General features: G+C 44.0%; 1 protein-coding gene across 1 annotated transcript in view; it reads right to left on the bottom strand.

Annotated features, from left to right (window-relative positions):
- Window positions 1-20,993, bottom strand: part of mdga2a (MAM domain containing glycosylphosphatidylinositol anchor 2a) — a 338,648-nt gene extending 317,655 nt beyond the window's left edge. Inside the window, exons 1-2 of the mRNA XM_072449239.1 lie at window positions 20,972-20,993; window positions 18,621-18,760 (exon numbers count right to left, since the gene is read on the bottom strand). Coding sequence (XP_072305340.1) covers window positions 18,621-18,760; window positions 20,972-20,993 — 162 coding nt within the window. The remainder of the gene's footprint in view (window positions 1-18,620; window positions 18,761-20,971) is intronic.
- Between the last annotated feature and the right edge of the window lie 667 nt (window positions 20,994-21,660).

The following is a 21,660-nucleotide window of genomic DNA, read 5'->3' as shown; positions in this document are numbered from 1 at the left end:
ATTCAAACAAACATATTCCATTAATAGATAATTTCACTTGAGAAGGCAAATCCACACCAATCAAGTCAACGTGTTCTTGATTCACTTACTTTCAATCAACATGTACATTTCTGCAGTGCACATGTTTGAGGAAACGTTAAGCGACAATATATTCTGACAAAACCCACCCAGGCACAGGGAGAACCTGCAAACGTTCCACAGAAAGGCCACTGTCCCTTTAGTGAAGCTCAGTACAAGAAACACAAACAATCATCTCCTGAAGAGGTCAGCACTCACACAAGGTCTCGACAGATTGAACCGTAACTCGCGGCTTATAGAGCGAAACAACCCTGGGCGGCTGACGTCGGGGTTTGGACTTTCGCTGACCTTCCAGGACAATGACTGCCAAAGGAGGGTGAAAAAAAGGATGAAAATAGTGTTTGCTGTGCGGTGTCGGAGGCTGGTACTCAAACAGAGCTGTGGACATAATGGACGAAGGCCGGGCCAAGGAGGAGGGGGAAAGGGCAGATGGCGCTACGCTCAAGAGGGACCGAACACAAATCATAAAGGAACGAATAAAGTCCACCTCAGTACCATGGAGAGCGCACGGGAAACAGGCCAAAGGAGTTCACCATACGATAGGTCACTTTATTTTGGCTCAGTGTTTCTCGGCGCAGTAGAAGACAGAACTAGAACCTGATTGACAAAAAAAACACTTTAAAAAACATGTATTCGTACCGTGAGAGGGCGTTTCTTTCCACGGATCTGGGCTCTGGTTATAGGCATGTCGCGATATCGTATTGTTGTGTGACGATTATTATGAGAAAAAAACGTCATGATTATTCACAATCGTTGATCTTTAATCAGACGTGTGATCCTTCCTCAAGTTTGTGACCGACTTTACACAAATTGAACTTTCTGAAAGCCAAAAATATCTTAACATTTGATTAAAAGAAAAGAGATTAAAACAAAGTTACATCTACATTTACATATATTTTTGGTTGAATAATGAACCCAAAAATGTAATTTGCTTCTAAAATTGTCACGATAATAATTTGTTTTATTATATTGTGGCTTGAATAATCACGATTAACGAATACTCTAACAATATTGACAACCCTGGTCAATGTCCAAATGTAACGTGTGGTGTATTCTGATAGTGTTTTATACTGACAGGATTGTTTAAAGTGACGTCATGTGAAGCACGATGCATGTTGGGTATTCAATAAAAGTTGTTGATGAAGCATGCAGTGGTCCCACGGATTTATGTTCAATACAAGAACACGACATGGAGTCAGAAGTGCTGTGTTGCTTATAACAACCAAAAAGTAAAAGCGTCAAGCGTCAGACGTGAAGAAGAGGAAAAGGTGTGCCAAAAATGTCGGATAATGATGGAAACGACCAGCCGAGGGCAGGAGTGGGTCCGTCGGACAAAATGGGTCCGTCGCTTCGAAAGATTTCGCCAAGCGAGTAATTTATCTGTGAGTACAGAGGAGAACCAAGTGAACACTCTAATATACTGCATGGGAGATGAAGCAGATGACGTTTTGAGAGGACTAAAACTAAGAGACGCAGATCAGCGGGAGTATGATAAAGTCCGAGACGGCTTTCACAACTTTTTCATTGTCAAGAAAAATGTGGTCTATGAGCGCGCACGGTTTAATATGCGCAAACAAGAGCCAAATGAGACTGTTGATGCGTTCACCACTGCCTTACATGCGTTAGTGAGCACTGTAACTACGGACCGCTCCACGACGAATTAATACGAGACAGAATAGTAGTGGGCTTGGCCGACACAAGACGCATGCAGATGGAAAAGGATTTGGATTTGGAAAAAGCTATTAATATGGCCAGGCAGTCTGAGGAGATCGAAAAACAACAGTCTGCTTTGAGAAGTGAAGCAACCATGATGCAAATGAATGCCAGCTCAGTGGACAGAGTGGTCAAAAGGTATGACAAGCCAAAGTTCAACAAGTTTAAGAACAAAGTGATTAAAACAAACCAACAACAGTACAGCAAAAGACAAAGTAATAACTGCTACAAGTGCGGAGGCTCTCCACATCCAAAACACGAGTGCCCAGCCAATGATGCAAAATGTCATTCATGTGGAAGAAAAGGTCACTACCAGCGTGTTTGCAGACAAAGTAAGACTGTACAAAGGATTGAGGAGGAAGAGGAGCAAGGCTTCTTTCTTGGCTCAGTGTCCATCAACAGCCAGGCATGGACGGCTAATATACAGGTGAGAGACACCCAAATCACTTTTAAACTTGACACTGGAGCAGATGTGACTGCAATGTCTGACTCCGACCTAAACAAAATATTTGCTAATGTGAAAAGACCAATTCTCCGCAAGCCAGAAAACCTTTATTGGGTCCTGGTAGGACACCACTTGACGTTGCGGGACTTACAGAGTTACAGCTCAACTATGGAGCAAAGCAAACAACAGAGAAGGTCTATGTTGTCAAAAATCTTGGTACTCCACTTTTAGGCCTGCCTGCCATCACAGCTCTTGGACTACTAGTGCGGGTTGACACAGTTTCAATGGACACTCTTAAAGCAACATATCCCAAACTTTGCAAAGGATTAGGCGAAGTACAGCACGCATATCACATTAAGCTCAAACCCAACGCTGTGCCGTTCTCTCTAAAAGCCCCAAGAAGGATTCCGCTGCCTTTAATGGGAAAAGTTAAAGAGGAACGCCAGAGAATGGAAGCGCTTGGTGTCATTTCTCGAGTAGAGGAACCAACGGACTGGTGCGCCGGCATTGTCGTTGTTCCAAAGAAGAATAGTCCTAAACTGAGACTATGTGTGGACTTTACAGGACTAAATGAATATGTGTGCAGGGAAAAATATGTGCTGCCTGCAGTGGATCAAACCCTCGGAATGCTTGCAGGGGCCAAAGTGTTTAGCAAACTGGACGCTAACATGGGTTTCTGGCAGATTCCCTTAGCAGATGAATCAGCTAAACTGACCACGTTCATCACACCCTTCGGGCGGTTCCACTTTAATCGCCTACCCTTCGGCATCAACTCAGCGCCCGAGCACTTTCAGCGCACAATGGCCGCGGTCATTGAAGGACTTGAAGGGGTGGTGTGTCATATTGACGATGTGTTGGTGTGGGGATGTAATCAAGAGGAGCACGACGCCCGTCTACATGCCACACTGCAGAGACTTGTAACAGCAGGCTTAACTTTGAATGTTAAGAAATGTGATCTTTCGCAGAGGAAAGTTACCTTTTTAGGTCACATCATCGCTGACACCGGTATCAGCCTAGATCCAGCAAAAACGGAGTCAAGCTCAGAGATGACAGTCCCTACTAATGTGTCAGAGCTACGCAGTTTTCTGGGCATGGTAAACCAAGTGGGCAAATTCATCCCCCATTTGGCAAAAAAGGATAAAGCTTTAAGAGATCTTTTGTCTAAGAAGAATGCTTGGTACTGGGGCCCAGACCAAGACAGAGCTTTCAAAAGATTAAAAGATGCTCTAATTTCACCTCCGGTGCTTGCGATGTACGACCCCAACAGAGACACTAAAGTATCAGCAGATGCATCATCGTATGGTCTGGGTGGTGTTCTCTTGCAGCTGTGGGAGGAAGGATGACGGCCAGTGGCTTATGCGTCAAGGTCACTGTCTCCTACAGAACAACGTTATGCTTAAATGGAGAAGGAGGCATTGGCTTCCACATGGGCATGTGAGCGATTCCGGGATTTCCTGATAGGCAAACATTTTTGTCTTGAAACGGCTCACAAACCTCTCGTTTCTTTACTGGGGGGACAAGATCTGGATCTTCTACCACCCAGAATCCAGCGATTCAGAATGAGACTAATGCGCTACATGTATAATGTTCAGTACGCTCCAGGTAAATCGCTTTGGACAGCGGACACGTTGTCCCGCTCACCACTGAAAACTCAAATGACTCAATCTGACAAAGAACTAATGGAGAACACAGACATATATGTGGACAGCATTTTTCCAAACATGCCGGTCAGTTCATCATATATGCAGACACTGAGAGAACAATTGAAAAGTGACAGTGTGTGTTCGTGTAATGGACATGTGCACCCAAGGTTGGCCAGACCATGCTAAACAAGAACCTTTATTGAAAAATGACTGGTCAGACCGAGCCACACTCACAGTAAAAGATGGGTTGTTGTTAAAAGGTTCACGACTTGTTATTGCTTCAGCTATGCGTAATGATGTGTTGCTAAAATTACATGAAGAACATCAAGGTGTCGTGAAATGTAAAGCTCGTGCACGCCAAACTGTATGGTGGCTTGGATTGAGCCATCAAGTACTGGAAATGGTGCTCAAATGCAGGGCATGCATACAAGAAAGACACAACCATAGTGAGCCGCTTATGCCAACTGAATGTCCCGACCGCCCGTGGCAAAGAGTGGGAACAGATCTTTTTGAGCTGGGAGGAAAAACTTACCTTCTTGCTGTGGACTATCTATCGAGAATTGTGGAGATTGCGCTCTTAAACAAAACATCATCTAATGATGTTATAAACCATCTGAAATCATTCTTTGCTCGTCACGGCATTCCCGAGGTCCTAATGTCGGACAATGGGCCACAGTTTTCCGGACAAACTTTTGCAGACTTGGCAGCATCTTACGGATTTAAACATGCCACAAGCAGCCCCAGGTATCCGCAAAGTAATGGGGAGGCGGAACGTGCTGTACAGACTGTGAAAACTCTTTTGAAAAAAAATGCGGATCCTTATTTAGCTCTACTTGCCTAAAGAGCTACACCTCTTCAAAATGGATACAGCCCTGCAGAACTTCTGATGGGCCGACGTCTGCGAACAACTGTGATTTTCTACGTGATTTTCTCTTTATCGATACTTATAATTAACCAGGCTACAAAATTAGATCAACTCAACCTATATACCAAAATGTAAATACTTTTTCTTTTCTGTATGTGACATTAATTTTACTTTATCATTCAGAAAGTATTATTTCAGATTATTTGTTCTAATTTCCAGCCGCGTTCCCTGCCAGAAAATACGGACGTTTCTTTAATGTTTAATCAAGCCAGAAATACCTCGCCATATCTCAAGTTGAACTCATTTTATGATTGAAGTCATTTTAACTGAACTCTATGTTGTTGTGTAATTGTGTAATAAAGACGCCTTCAAATTGTACTCGACATTTGACTTCATCTATTGATTTTTCATGATTGTATTTCTTGCAGTCATCTCTCGGGACGTTTAGAGGTTTTTATGGAGGAAAAATGGATATTGTTCCGGTCAATCATGATCTGAGGATTGTAAAATTAGTTCTGTTTATGAAGAAAAATTATTTAAACCAAAATGTGGAAATCCTAGAAGTAGTGTTGGCGTGTGTGCTCAGTTTGTTGATATTGTGATGGCAAAAGGCAAGTTTATTTGTAGAGCACAAGGCAATTCAAAGTGCTTCACACAACAGGAAAAAACATTAAAATCATAAAGACGCGACAGAAATCACAAAACAGTTTAAGACAGGCATGTCCAAACTAGGGCCCGGAGGCCAAATGCGGCCCTCAGACCAATTTTTGTTGGCCCTCCAGCTTCCTGCCATGTTGGCCCAAACAACAAAAAATAGTACTTTTGATTGTGAAATCGGTTATACCAACCTAATATTCCATAATACAACCTTCCTCCAGCTCTTCCACACATACTTCCTCCAGCACTTCCGCACACACTTCCTCCAGCTTCTCCACACACACTTCCTCTAGCTCTTCCACACACTTCCTCCAGCTCTTCCACACACACTTCCTCCAGCTCTTCCCCATACTTCCTCCAGCACTTCCGCACACACTTCTTCCAGCTTCTCCACACACACTTCCTCTAGCTCTTCCACACACTTCCTCCAGCTCTTCCACACACACTTCCTCCAAGAAAAAAAATCCACGCTCAAGCAGAAACATTTGCACCTTTTAAAAGAGGTTAAAAATCTATACACAATGGCTGTGCTGCAGAAATGTTGTGGCTAAGCATTTACTAATTGTTTAACGAGTTAGCATTTCATTAAATCTGCACTATAAGCCACTCTTAAAATGTGCCCGCTAATGAATGAACTCGTATGACTAAAATATGAGCTATAGCTCGGGAGACTTTAAATCGTAATGAAGCTCTGTATTGTGAGGAAAACGTGTAGCCGACCTTTACAGTCTCGTGGGCCAGCTGTCATACCAACTGCTGTAAACATTCTGGGACATATTGAAGGACAAATTATAACACAAGAGCAATATATACTCAAGAAGCATTAAAATATGTCAAAATGTTTAGCTCAATTTATGTAAGAAAATATTAATGTTTTTAATGTTTTGGGAAGATAAATAGAGGTAATAATAGTTAAAGTAGGAATGCACTTATACTATTGGTAACGGTGTATTTAGTTTATTTTTTTTAAGGTTGTGCTGTTACTAAGTTACTCTAATGGGTGGACAAATACTATTAAGTTATTAACAACTCTTGATATTTAAGTTTTGATATCACAGCTGGTATTGGTTGATATTGACCAGGTGGAATCTGGCCCCATCAACAATGAAAACTGTATTGTTGATAGCTACAGCAGCACCAGCAGCAGTTGCACCAGCAGCAGCAGCAGCAGCAGCACCAGCAGCAGCTGCAACACCAGCTGTAGCACAAGCACCAGCAGCACCAGCAGTTGCACCAGCAGCATCAGCAGCTGTAGCACCAGCAGCAGCTGCAACACCAGCTGTAGCACAAGCACCAGCAGCACCAGCAGAAGCAGCAGCAGCACCAGCAGCAGCAGTAGCACCTCCAAACACCACTGTGAACAGTCCCATGTAAAAAGAACACAGTGACTGACAGGAACAGGCATTTATTTGACAATTAAATGGAAAAGGCGGACAAGGCGGACAGGCCGTGGCACGCGGCGCTGCTGGTTCTTTTGTTAGCTGCAGAGCGTGTTGTTTTATTATTGGAAAGTGTGTTGTTAGCGTGGAGGCGCGTGGAGGCGGGGAAAGAGCCGGCTCCGGAGGTCCAATGTGAGGAGACCGCCGCTCAGCTGGAGACGAGCCAGGCCCACCAGCACGGCCTCAGGGGTCCGGGGTATTTACAGATCATGGTTGATAAATTGGCGGTTTGCAGCTTTCAATCATGCTATAACCATGTTTCCCTGGCAACAGAAGAAACTTTCATCCATACACTTTATTCTGGTGAAGATAAGCTGAAGAAAATAAAGACTATAAAAGATCATGTAGACAATAATGTATGCCACTGATTAGAGGTGAGCAAGAGGTTGAAATGTAGATAATATTGTGAATGTTGTTTTAAAGAAATGCTCAATTTAGTATATTTATTATAGAAAAAATGCTAAAAAAAAAAAAAAAAAGGAGCCAAATAAAGATAAAAATGTATAAAGTTCAAATAAGGGTGTAGACATCACATTCAAGTAAACAGCTTTTGTATCGTCTAGCGCTGAGGACACATTTATAGCCACACTGGAGGCAGCGTCTGGGCCAAAACCTTCTATTTTCATCTTTTTCATAAGAGAGAGGAGCACAAACTATGGCAACAGCGAGGCACGTAGTGATGTTTCTATTTTAAACACTAAATGTAAAGTATAAAGCCAGAAATGCAGACACAAACACATTTTACACAGGTACAAATTCTGGTACAACCAAAACTAAAGTCAATCGCACATAAACAATGGCCCTCACTGTGTAAATCAGGCCTCCTCTTCTCCTCTGATGAATCCGTGGGAAGGTTGTCAATTTTTTTCACCTTTCGACACTTTTAAGGTCCATTTGAGACATTTTTATAGGTAGTTTTAGCATCACAGCTAGCCTAGCGTCGCAACTCTCTCCGTTTTGGTCGGAAAGTGATCACGTGACGCTGTTCAACCAATGAGAGGTCAAGAAACACGGACCTCACGTGTTTGACGAGGGTTGAGAATGATTCTGCACTCGTGTCATTCTCGTTTTACAGACATTTCAGGAGGTGGAGCCAACTCTTGCTCTTCCTGCACAGTTAGCCGCTAACGTTAGCTTGAGTCGCCATCACAGACAAACAGTTGAATAATCCAGCCCGTTTGTCGTTTAAAGCGAGATCCATGACTTGCGCGAGGATTATTAGTCTATAAATATGTCCGTGACAGATGGATTTGACCAACATTTACAACAGAAATGCATTTTTGTCTGAGTTTTATGGATGTTTTCTTCACCTTGACGCAAGAGTCACGTGACCTGCGGCGAGGAGCTAGTAGTTAGCTTAATGTCCGAATTGCGCTGTGATTGAGTGCACTGTATACTGCAAAATACCATATTTTCCAGAATATAAATCACACTTTTTTTCATAGTTTTGGCCGTGGTGCGACTTATACTTATACTCCGAAGAGACTTATGTGATATTAGTTGTCATTTTCACACTTGCAACCTTATTTCATACTTTTTTTCTTCTCTATTATGCATTTTTTGGCTGGTGCGACATACAGTATAACCTGGTGCAACTTATAGTCTGGAAAATACGGTACTGCAGGACTGTGGAGTGAAGGAGCGGTCAGGGGACGAGTGTGGACAATCGGACGCAGCCTTTGTGCACGTAAAAAATACGCTCTCTGGTGTTCAAAAGCGGAGTTGTCGTCGTTTTGCACATTTTCGCTTTTACTCTTCTAAAACGTTGATGCTAATCTCCTGCGTTTCTCGGAGGAGCCGGAGTACACTTCCCTGTTCCTCCTAATGTTTTCTTCCTTTAAGCGCACTCGCCATCTGCCTCTCTGTCGCACGCGGCGCCCGGGCGACCGCTCCATCACCGCAAATGGCTTCAATTAGTTCTGCGTTAGTAAATCACGACGGCCGCTCCCTCCGTCATTACAGTCCAGGCCGCGCCCGGTCTCCCCACTTTTGAGCCATAGCACTCTCCGTTTCCGTGGGTACTCCGGGAGGTCGCCGCGAGTATGGATCCGAGAGGAGCCATAAGTGCAAACATTAAAATGAGACACTGCAGGTGAAGAAGGAAACATGTAAATATAGAGATATTTGAAACTTCTTCTGTAATTGCCTCACGTAAATAAAAGTATCACATGTTTTTCATCACGCAGTGTTTTTGTACCGTATTTTCCGGACTATAAGTCGCACTTGTTTTCATAGTTTTGGCCAAAGTGAGACTTATACTTATATTTATACTTATATACTTATACCTTGGAGCAACTTATATGTGATATTATTTGTTATTTTCACACTTGCAACCACATTTCATTCTCCAGTGCGACTTATACTTGTTTTTTTCACCTCTATTATGCATTTATTGGCTGGTGCGACTTATACTCCGGAGCGACTTATAGTCTGGAAAATATATATATAAAGTATATAGAAAAGGGAATTTAATTTGTTTAAATATTTGATACATAATAATCTGAATGTATTACAGGATTAAATGTCTTGCTTAATTTTTTTATATCTAGATTTTTTTTGAGTAAATCTTCAGGTGTAAACATCATTATTTTTTTCTTTCTTTTAAAAAAAAATAAATCAGGCAAAATAAGAAAAAACAATCCTTTAGTTAAATCCATCTAAACAATATATTCCAGTTCGGTGTGTAGAAGCTGCTTTTAAGGCTGATGACGAGCTTTGTCCTTGAATTTAATTGATGTTATTCAATTCATGGGTTGGGGTTACCGGGGACGATGAGGTGAGGGAGAGAGAGAGAGAGAGAGAGAGAGAGAGAGAGAGAGAGAGAGAGAGAGAGAGAGAGAGAGAGAGAGAGAGAGAGAGAGAGAGAGAGAGAGAGAGAGAGCTAAAGGTCGTCTGTACTAAAAATATTTCTTTTCACTTTTTGAAGTCATCAGATGCTGCTCTTTTACACGGCATTATTCCCACATTACCTCAGAGCCTCTGACATCAGCAGCACAGCCTCAGGGCTCCAGCCACCCCAGATAACCTCTCTCTCCCTCCTCTCCCCCTCTCCTCTATCCCCTCCTCTCTCCTTCTCCTCTCTCCCCTCCTCTCTCCCCTCCTCTCTCTCCCTCATCTCTCCCTCCTCTATCCCCTCCTCTCTCATTCTCCTCTCTCCCCTCCTCTCTCGCCCTCATCTCTCCCTCCTCTCCCCCTCTCCTCTCTCCCCTCCTCTCTCTCCCTCATCTCTCCCTCCTCTATCCCCTCCTCTCTCCTTCGCCTCTCTCTCCCTCCTCTCTCCCTCTTCTCTCCCCTCCTCTCTCCCTGCTCACTCTCCCTCATCTCTCTCCTCCTCTATCCCCTCCTCTCTCCTTCTCCTCTCTCCCCTCCTCTCTCACCCTCATCTCTCCCTCCTCTCCCCCTCTCCTCTCTCCCCTCCTCTCTCTCCCTCATCTCTCCCTCCTCTATCCCCTCATCTCTCCCTCCTCTATCCCCTCCTCTCTCCCTCCTCTCTCCTTCTCCTCTCTCTCCCTCTTCTCCCCCCTCTCTCCCTCAACCCTTTCTACCCATTTCAGCCAACCTATCCTCTCTAGTACTGTCCCTTTCCCCCTTTCCTCTCTCCTTCTCATCCCTCTTCTATCCCGCCCTGTTTTATCCTCTCTAACTTTAGCTTCAGCCCCTTCTCTCTTTCTTTCCGTCTCTTTCTCTGCCTCTCCTTCTCGCTAGCATATCATTTTACTCTCTCCCTTTCTCTCCCCCTCTCTCTGTCTCTCTTACACTCTTCTTCTACAGTCTCTCCGACAGTCTCTCTCGTTCTCTCTCGGATCGTCTCTCTCCGTCTCTCTCTCTCGGTCCCTCTAGCTCTCTGGCTCTCTTCCTGTCCCTCTCTCTCTCTCTTTCTCAGTCTCTACCTCTCTCTTTCTCTCTCTTCTTCTCTCTCTCTCTCTCTCTCTCTTTCTCTCTCTCTCTCGCTCCCCCACAGAGACTCCCGGTCCCGGACACAGGCGCAGAGGGACCTATAGCTGTATTTCAAAGTTGTCTTTTGATCTGAGGCTCTCATTAGCAACAAGGCATGAATGATGAGCCCATGCGACATATAAGTAACTTTGTGGTGTCGTTCTGGAGACTTTCCTGACCCCAAGACCCGCCTGTGGTGTCGTTCTGGAGACTTTCCTGACCCCAAGACCCGCCAGCTATCTTCAGTTCTTCAGCCGAGACTCGTGGACAGAACTGGGACTGAACTGAAACCAAACCAGGATTAAAACAGGTCTAAACTTAGACTAATCTATGCACTGTAGAACTAAATCAGGACTATAATTGACTCATGGAAATGTTTGAGCTACGGATCACGTCCTACTGATTCTGCCGTTCTCTGACCCGCCCCTTCCCGCCCCGAATCACAGAATCTATTTTTCAACCCACCCCAGTCTAGGGCTTTTAGTTAGCATATCGAACAATGTGGATTGATTTGGACAAAGATTTTGAGTCAGACTGAAGCTTTTTTTGAGTCAGACCTGAAAGACAACTTGTAGGATCTGTACCCGAGCAATGATGTATATTAATAAATGAATCAACCTACTACAACTAATCTCTCTCTCTCTCTGCACGTTAAGAGGCAAAAACTGATGTGTATATTCCTCTGAATTGAGTTCTATACAATATAAATCTGGACAATCTTGCTGAAGCAGCTGGGAAAAGACGAAACGTTGAATCTGATTGGTCAAAGCAGTGAAACAAGCCGAGAAATAAAAAAAGCGCAGACTTCTTCCTCGTCCTCAAACACACAAAGCGCTTCTATGTGCACGTTTTTACACAACAAAATAGTCCTTAAATCTGCTAAAACAGGCCAAAGTCTGTGTTTGTTTAGGTCCGTCCTTTTGGCTTCAGCCCGAACCACAATGCTGCGTCGTGATTGGTCGACCGGATGATTCTCAAGAGTTTGTGAAACGACTAATGTGAGAATGAATCTGGCTGGTCAGGTTCCAGGGGTAAGAACTTTAATGATTTACAGGTTTATACCATGGAATATAGCTCAAATATAGTATAAATACCTCACAGAGCTGACAATGGCATCACAGCATTTTAGACCTTTAATGTTCTCTATTGTTTATCTGAAGTTTATTTTAACGCTGAGAAAAGGACCATGTCACGGAAATGTAGAGAAAACACATAACAGCTCCTCGTCACATGTGAGGGAGGATCTAAAAACAACTAGGTTCACAGGCTGCTCAGGGGCCCGACGCCATCCAAGAGCTCCAAAACTGTCCTGCAAAAAAATACAAAATGCTGAACACTTTTACTGAGGCTACGCTGGTGTTTTCTAGACAACGATAAATCCAAATGTAAATAATTCCCCCCTTTTTAATTGTTTTTTACTAGTTTTTTGTTAGGTTTTTTAATCAGATAATTCATGTTGAAACCTTTGGCTAACACCCCTGCTCTCAAATTGAAATATTCAAATCGATAGAGCTTCTTTGCCCCGGCCCAACAAGGGGACGTGTGCAAACTAATAGCCGTGTCCATCGATCAAAGCGAGGATTATATTAATTAATGCAAATGAGCCGGGCGCCGCGTCGAGAATTCTGGGTAATTTGTGTTATCAAGCAAATAGGAAACAACAGCGAGTGCCTGCTCAAAAGGTTAACCTGCGCGCGAACGCTCGGATGGATCAGGCGCGCCAGGTAACGCGCCGCAGCCTGACATTTGTAAATCTAAATGAGCTCGGCGGTAAATTCGCGTCTGCCATTTCGACGTTTGAGATGGAGCGGATACGAAGGTTAATAAACAGGCTTGTTTTGGCGACGTGGGTTTCAAATGGCAACGCGGCACGGTCCAAAGGCCTACATCGGGGCGCCGCCTCTAATATTCGGGTTTTCAGGTGTGATTCAGTAAATTGAGGGTAACAGTGGACCTTGGCACTGTGTTGGCGTTTCCCTGTTTCTCATCAAGTTTTCCGCGCAGCAAAAAAGTATAATCCCTCTAGTTAAAGGTGCACCAGAACGTTCTACAGCATGGAATTAAACATATGGATAATGTATCAATAATGTGTGTTGTTATTGCTCAAAAAAGACATGTATTCTTGGTGTCAGAGTGCTTAAGTTACATCGTCCAAAGTTTAGGTCCTCTGCAACTGTTCAAAGTGTCAAGTGTGCACAATTTTGACCGTTCTGTGACAAAATGTTTATGATCAAGGGGGAAATGTTGAGTCGTAGCTCAAAGTCGTGGGACGTAGACCTCACAGTGAGACAAGGACGAAGACGAAACTAAGAAACGGCGTACGACTAAAAGACGAGGTTTGATTTAGTATATAAGATAAGATAAGATAAGATATTCCTTTATTGTCCCACATGGGGAAATTTCATTGGTGCAACGCAGGTAGATACAAAGGTAGATACAGAAGAACAGATCACTTATAGGAAGTCTGAAAAACACTTTCAGTAGAAGATCTCCTATAAATAAATAAAAACTCCCATAGACAAAATAAATAAATAAATACCATTGCATGTGATCCCGACAGTAATTGCACATGAATATGTGTCACGACAGCACATAGATTGCACATGAATTTCACAGCAATTGCACATATGACAGAATTGCACATCAGTATTAGGTTAGGTCAGTATTGCGAGTGTTCAGTACTAACAGTTTTTGTTATAAAGTCTGACAGCAGCAGAAGGAAAGACCTACGGAACCTTTCCTTCACACATCGAGGGTGGATCAGTCTCTCACTGAAGCTGCTCTCCACAGCGGAGAGAGTGTCCTACAGGGGGTGACACTCATGGTCCAGCATAGATGTGAATCTAGCCAGGACCCTCCTGTCCCCCACCTCCTGCACCGAGTCCAGAGCACAGCCCAGGACGGAGCTGGACTTCTTGATGACTCTGTCCAGCCTCTTCCTCTCCCTCTCTGTGATGCTGCTGCTCCAGCAGGCCACACCTACAGGAGCCGATGCCACCACAGAGTCGTAGAAGGTCTTCAGGAGTGGCCCTGTCACTCCAAAAGACCTGAGTCTCCTCAGGAGGTAGAGCCGACTCTGGCTCTTCCTGTACAGTGCGTCTGTGTTATGAGTCCAGTCCAGTTTGTGGTTCAGATGAACACCCAGGTACTTGTATGAGTTCACTCTCTCAATGTCCCGTCCCTGGATGTTCACTGGTGAGGGGGCAGTGGGGTGGCGTCTGTGGAAATCCACCACCATCTCCTTGGTCTTCCCTGCGTTGATGAGGAGGTGGTTCCGCTGACACCAGTCCACAAAGTCCTGCGCCAGTCCTCTGTACTCCGCGTCATCGTCGTCCGTGATGAGTCCGATGATGGCAGAGTCGTCAGAGAACTTCTGCAGGACACAGCTGTCCGTGTTGTGTCTGAAGTCTGCAGTGTAAAGGGTGAAGAGAAAGGGCACGAGGACAGTGCCCTGGGGCGCCCCCACACTGCAGGTCCGAGTGTCAGACACACAGTTCCGGGCTCTCACAAACTGGGGTCGGTCTGTGAGGTAGTCCAGGATCCACTCTGCCAGGTCATACTCCACACCAGCCGTCTCCAGCTTGTCCCTCAGGAGCAGCGGCTGGATGGTGTTGAAGGCGCTGGAAAGATCGAAGAACAGGATCCTCACAGAGCTGCCAGGCTTTTCCAGGTGAGAGAGAGAGCGGTGCAGCAGGGAGATGACGGCGTCCTTCACTCCGACGCCAGACCAATATGCAAACTGCAGCGGGTCCATGGCTGAGCTCACGGTGGAGCGGAGGTGGTCCAGGACTAGCCGCTCCAGTGTCTTCATCAGGTGGGACGTGAGAGCCACTGGCCTGAAGCTGTTGAGGTCTTTGGGGCGCGGTGTCTTAGGCACAGGTACCAGACAGGAGGTCTTCCAGACCTGTGGTACCACCCTCAGCTTCAGGCTCATGTTGAAGACATGCTCCATAACTCCACACAGTTCATCTGTGCAGGACTTAAGGAGCCTGGGGCTGATGCCGTCAGGTCCTGCTGCCTTCCTCACTTTAATCCTCTTCAGCTCACTCCTCACCTGTGCTGCTGTGACAGTCAGTGGTTGGCAGGGGGACTGTGTGCTGGGGGGATGGGTGAGTCCAGGCGAAGTGGGGAGCTGATGGTCCGGGGCAGAGAAGTGAAGAGGAACAGATGCAGGGCATTGTCCAGCTGTGGAAGAGGGAGCATGCAGCTGTGCAGGGGGAGGGGCGGGTGACCGATCAAATCTCAAGAAGTGAGCATTTAAATCATTCACCCACTGTAGATCCCCCTCTGTCTGGGCAGGGGGGATTTTGAAGCCCGAGATGGTTTTCAGGCTCCTCCACACTCCCTGAATGTTCATTTGCTGCAGCTGCTCCTCCATCCTCCTCTTGTAGCCGGCCTCAGCCTGCCTGATCTTCCTCCTCAGCTCCTTCTGCACAGTCCTCAGCTCCTCCTTGTTCCCTGACCTGAAGGCTCTCTTCTTCTCCTTCAGCAGAGCCTTCAGTTCACGGTTAATCCATGGCTTGTTGTTTGGAAAACACCGCACCGTCCGGGAGGGAACAATGTTCTCAAAACAGAAGTTGATGTAGTCCGTGATGCACTCTGTGATGCTGTTGATGTCCTTCCCATGTGGGCCATAGAGTTCAGTCCAGACAGTGGTGCTGAAGCAGATCCTCAGAGCCTCCTCGCTCTCAGCAGACCACATCCTCACCTCACGGGACACCACAGGCTGCCTGCGCACGATGGGTTCATACACAGGCCTCAGATTGTGGTCCGAGCTGCCCAGGGGAGGGAGGGGGGAAGAAGAATAAGCCTCCTTGGTGTTGGCAAAAAACAAGTCCAATGTTCTGTTGTCTCTGGTGGGGCAGGTAACATACTGGGTGTATGTTGGTAGAACAGAAGAGGGAGAAGCGTGGTTAAAGTCACCAGAGATGAGGAAGAGAGCCTGTGGATGCTGTGTTTGCAGCCTACAAGTGCAGGAGAGCAGTGCTTCACAAGCATCTTCAGCATTGGCAGACGGGGCCACATAGACTGCGATCAAAATCACATGTGAGAACTCCCGGGGCAGATAATATGGCCTCATGCCAATAGCCAATAGTTCAATATCCCTGTTACATAGCTGCTCCTTCACTGTGCAGTGTTCGGGTTTGGACCAGCTCGTGTTCACATACACCGCCAGACCTCCACCTCTTTTCTTCCCGGATTCTCTCGTTCTGTCCGTCTGCAGCAGATGAAAATTGTCCAAACCTACAATAGAGTCTGGCATTTCTGCTGTTAACCAGGTCTCTGTGAAAATCAAGACGCTGCTGTCGCTATAAATCCTCTGGGACCGCATGAGGCTCGCTATTTCCGTCATTTTATTTTGAAGGGACCTCACGTTACCCATGACTACGGCGGGAACCGACTTCCTGTTTAACGTGTACCGACGACACGCCGTACTTTAGCGCGGCCGGAGGGCGCGGGGGGGGGCTGGTGGGCTCGCTCGGAGCTAGCTCACGTCACAACAACACAACGAACGCAACGAAAAACGCTCAAATCCAGCTGAAAAAAGTCAAAAACAGTTGAATTAAAAAAACTATTCCAGCGCGTGTCCCTATCGTACAGTAAAATAGAAAAAATATACTAACTATATTTACAAAATATAGGAGATAAAGCACAATAAGTGTGAGAAAGAAGAGAGCATTTACACCGGGCTGCCAGCTGTACCAGCGCCTTATGACGTATCCTTATGACGTATATGAGACCAGCTTGATATTTCAGAATCTTGGTCGTCAGAGTGAGGCCTCCTGTTGCCGCGCCTACGGTCAATCTCTGTCAAACAGGTGAACACAAGCCTCAAAAGGGCAGCAGAAGAGAACGGTACATTGATTAACATTACTCTTTTGTTTACCGACTTTTACAAATGCAAAAACACCCCTGACCCCTGGGCCGCTGACCGCTTTGGTGGTGGTTATAAGTTTAATCGATAATCGGGATTATTTAGGTCACAATATAATCGTAATGACTAAAAAAAATATAATCATGACATTGTTTTCAAGTCTTTTCTGCTCAGACTTTCCTCCAAAAAGTTTTAATCTTGTATTCATCATTCATAACGTTTGATTTGATAAAGCAGGTCACAGTGATAAAAGTCGTGGTAAAAGATCCATACGCTCAGCACAGACGTGTCCAGCGGCAGATCTAGGGACGCTCAAACATGGGAAAGAACTAATCTAAAAGACGTCCCGGAGTCGTATGTCACGCGGATCTCGAAGCACGGATGAAATGTGTGATTCATGTCAGCAAAATTGTTAAATTGAATAAATAGAAATGAAGGTTTTTGTGATTCCTGAACTTTGTTGTGACTTTAAAGCATTTTATTCCTGTTGTTTTTACCTTTGTGTACGAATCGTGCTCGACAAACAAACTTGCCTTGCCTTAATATTTCGATACTATTTCGATACCCTAATGTGAACAATCATACGTATTGTCTGTGAACCACCAGACAATACGTATGAACACGTATTTTCTTTTTTTAAATGTCTTATATCTGTAGTAATCTTTGAAGACAAAACAAACTGGATCTTCCAGCGAGCTTTATACCTTAAACAAAACTCTGACGTTTGGGAAGCGTTTCCTTTCGTTGCAGAATAAACCACACAATCACGACCACCATTTTAGTCTTTTAGGTGCAGTAGGCACAAATGAACAAAAGTAGCTCATTCTGAAACAAAAGGCTTCCATAATTAGCCGGGATCAGTTAGCAGCGGCGTTCTCCCGGGTGCGCTGACACGGCCCGGGCTCGGCGCTGCTCCGTACATTTTGTTTTGACAGATGTTGGGCCTGTTTAGTATCCGCGTCCTCATTAGAGCTTCACAGGCTTTTGTTGTTTGCTGCACACGAGCAGGTGCACAACGCAAACATCAATAATTAACGGATTAGACTTTTAAGCCGCTTTTAACGCCCCGCGCACTTAAAGACGAGCAGACAAAACAGCAGACGGTCGAGATAAAAGTTCAAGTGAGCAAAGAACTTCTGTAAATTGGCCTCGAGAAGTTCAATGTTTCACAGAGGAAACAGCGTGTCAGAGGGAAAAACTGGACTAAATACATTTAAATATGTCTTTTTAATCTAATCCTTGAATTGCAAGTTTTTCCAATTTTCCAATTTTGACTTTATTTTGTGTATTTATACCTGTTGTAAATATAAATTATAGTTTTACTGTATTTGTGGAGACAACATTGAAAAATCAGTAGAAAAATGACAGGAAGTGACGTAATAAGTACAGGGAAATGGGCGGGGATAGGACAGGATGACTCAAACATACAGGACTTTGAGTAAACTAATGAGTAAACAGTGTTTTAACACGATGAAAAGCTCATATAAGTTGATTTTGCAGAATATGTCTTTAACGCCAGACTAATCCAACTCCCCTTTAACACACACGCTGCTTTGGAACTGGGACTAAACCAGGACCAAACCAAGACCAAACCAGGACTAAACCAGGACTAAAACATGACTAAACCAGGACCAAAACATGACCAAACCAAGACCAAACCAGGACTAAACCAGGACTAAAACATGACTAAACCAGGACCAAAACATGACCAAACCAGGACCAAACCAGGACAAAACCAGGACTAAACCAGGACCAAACCAGGACTAAACCAGGACCAAACCAGGACTAAACCAGGACCAAAACATGACCAAACCAGGACCAAATCAGGACTAAATCTGGACTAAACCAGGACTGAACCATAACTAAACCAGGACTAAACCAGGACTAAATTGGGACTGAACTGGGACCAAACCTGGACTGAACCAGGACTAAACCAGGACCAAACGTGGGCCGTGTGAGGCGGTCTTACCTGGGGTCTTGGATGCCCGGTGACCAGACACGTGAGCTCCAGAGTCTCTCCTTCTCGGATGGTGTAGACTCTCTCTGTGTGCCGCTCCTCGTCCACATTACACGCATGTCCTGAGTGGATAATCCGCACACTAGGGGGCGCTGTGAAAACAAAAGAGTGACAGTTTCAGAATTATGTTTCTTCCTCTAGTTTAGAAATAGCATGTATCTGAGTATGAATAAAAGCTTAATGGGCACTTTCAGACCCCTAAAAACACACTCCGAAACGCAGGCAATTCCAGTTTATCGGCTAGTTTTATTTTATTTTTTGTTTATTTCAGTTTACAGAGGTATAAGTCTAATGAACAACAAATACTGAACACAACAAAAGCCGGTCAGAGAGGGAAAGAATAAATAAATCATAGAAATAAACATCAACTTAACAAAATTACGACATGTCAGTGTAATCTCTCATTCGTCCAGGAGTGTTCCATTGTAGAAAGAGGTTCAGTTGTATCATCTGGACTCGAAAAAACAAGACAAAACCTTTTTCTACAAAATTCCGACATAAAAAAATTGTTCCAGCGAGTCCAAAGTGTTTAAAATTGTTCATTTCCAAATTAAGGCCGCATGTTATTTTGTAAATTTGTTTTATGTCTTATGTATTAGCTGCTTTTAAATTACAAACCACAAGGCAAACTATAAAATTATCTTCTGAACTAACGTCACATGCATTTGAAAACGTCTCATAAATTGCAGCATTAAAAATGTCCCAGAATCAGAGCCACTTTGTGACAAAAACTGCATGAAATACCGATCAAACTTGGATATAAACTGATAATCCATAACGAGACCATGAAAAACATAGTTAAGTTGAAGACACAAATTCCCTTTTCACTTCAGCAAAAATAAAAACAGTTTGTTCCTCGACTGTGACTAATTGCACTTCTATGTCCTGTAAATGTTTTATATATAAGCGCAAAATGAAAAGTTATCAAGGCCGTTTCCTCGTATTCAGCAACCCAGAGTTTCAACTCAATTCAATCGGTTGCTATGGCGACGGCAATGGGTTTCAGCGTTAATTTCATCAGCATCAGAAATATCATATAAAAGACTGAAATTTAACGCTAAAAAAGAGCCTCATTTAACTCTAAAAAACTGTAAAACTGGCTGTAGACATTAAAAAGTGAACGAAAAATGGGATTTGAAAACTCAAAATTTTGTGCAGTTTTATGGGGCTGTGAGACCCCCTTTCCCCACCCTGACCCCGCCCCCTTCAGCATCTGCTCCTCTCCCTCTCTCGCGCTTCTTCTTCTTTTTCTTCTTCTTCTGTGGCGTCGCCGTGATTACTGGAGAGCTCTTTGGATGAGGCGGTTTGGAGAGCGGATGCAGATATGATGAAGAGGACCACGACTAATTATTGGTGGGAAGAAGGAGAAGGAAAAAACGAGAACGCGGCAGAAATCAGGAGAGGGCGGAGCTTTTCGGCGTTCAAGGAGACGCCGCTTCCCGTGCCGGGGTTCAAGCGCCGAGCCGCACGCTCGGAATTAGCTAAAAGCGCCACGTTCGTCGACATCAGCACATTTTTTTTGCAGTTTGTTCGACATGTTTCATATTGTTTTGGTCGACTTTGACTTGAAATACTTGCGTGAGGATTGGAAAGATAAAAAATAAGAACAAACACGTCAAAAAAGCTCAGTCGTTACAGGGCTTTTGAGTTTTAATCACCTCGAGATCACAATAAATGACACTTGGTTCATTAATCCTGATGACAAGCCTCAGAAAATCAGTTTCAATTTCCCCACGGATTGTGACGCGACAGATCAGAAAACCTGTACTGTTTTTAAATCTTTAACCCATTACGTCTGAGCGTTTCTGTGGTCAAACTGTGTTCAGAACGAAAATATGTATGGGTCTATCAGTGTCTTGGTCACGTTGCCTAATGGCTTTGTTGATTTATGATTACAGAGATAAACGCAAAAAAAAAAACGTGGTAAAAGTACATTTAAAGTGATGTTGATTTAAGTTTGAAAAATGGACATACTAACGCCAAAAGCATGTTTTAAAGTCAATTACAGCCACAAGAACGCAAAATATGTCGACATAGTAAATACAGAGAAATTGGTCAAAAAATAATAATAAAACATCAATAAATCAAGTCAATCTAAACTAATGCACATCATCTTTGAAATTCATCTCAATCTTGAAATGCAGTAAATTTGACTGTTTTTGATGCATTATTATTGTTATTTTATTATTATTTTATCAAAACACTTTACAAGGCAAAGTTTAAATCAAGATAAAATATTCTTAATCCAAACGATTTTCTGCCTCTGGAAATCCCTTTTCTCGGTGAACCACTTCTAAACTTGCCCTTGCAGTTCGCCTCATTCATGCGAACAAACGTTACTTTTTTTAAAGCACGGTTTCCCAAAGTGAGCTGCTCGTCCGCGCTCACTTCACTCACTTCCTTTTCTGTTTGGAGATGAATGCGGCGGTCTGAAGTCCACAGGGGGCGGATAAGAGCGCGAGCGATGGGCCTGGTGTAACCGACCTCCGCACAAGGATGCCACTTAAAATAAAAAAAAAGCTGAAGCAAACAGGTCTCCAGGGCGACGGCAGGACAAAGTGCTCGCGCAGTTCATGGGTTTTAGCGCTCAATGATATAAAATAAAATAATGGCGTTTATCCGTATTGTGGGTTTCTGAGAGTGAAATCTAGCAAAGCAACGAACCATTCACAAAACAGAAAATGACTTCTTTTGAACGGGTAAAAGTCCCGAAAAATATAATCTATGAACAAGAATCCGAACGCAATTCTAAGGACGAGTGGGTTTACAAATTCACGGTTTTCATCATTATGTTACGAGGTAGAATATTAGTTTTGAAGTGTTAATAATAGTGTCAATCATTTTCACCAAATTATTTAAATACTATTTCATTTTATTCATTTTATTCATTTTGTTGTATGTATTTATTGTATTTAATGTATTTATTTTATTCCAGAACAGAACACAAAATGACCAGAGAGTACAAATCAAAATTTAAAAAACTCAAGTCGAC

The sequence above is a fragment of the Eucyclogobius newberryi genome, unplaced genomic scaffold (assembly GCF_026437365.1).
Source record: "Eucyclogobius newberryi isolate DKJ021-1_F unplaced genomic scaffold, fEucNew1.0.hap1 SCAF_1, whole genome shotgun sequence".
Taxonomy (NCBI): Eukaryota; Metazoa; Chordata; class Actinopteri; order Gobiiformes; family Gobiidae; genus Eucyclogobius; species Eucyclogobius newberryi.
The sequence above is the reverse complement of the archived record's forward strand: the minus strand, read 5'-3'. Positions and strand labels throughout refer to the sequence as shown.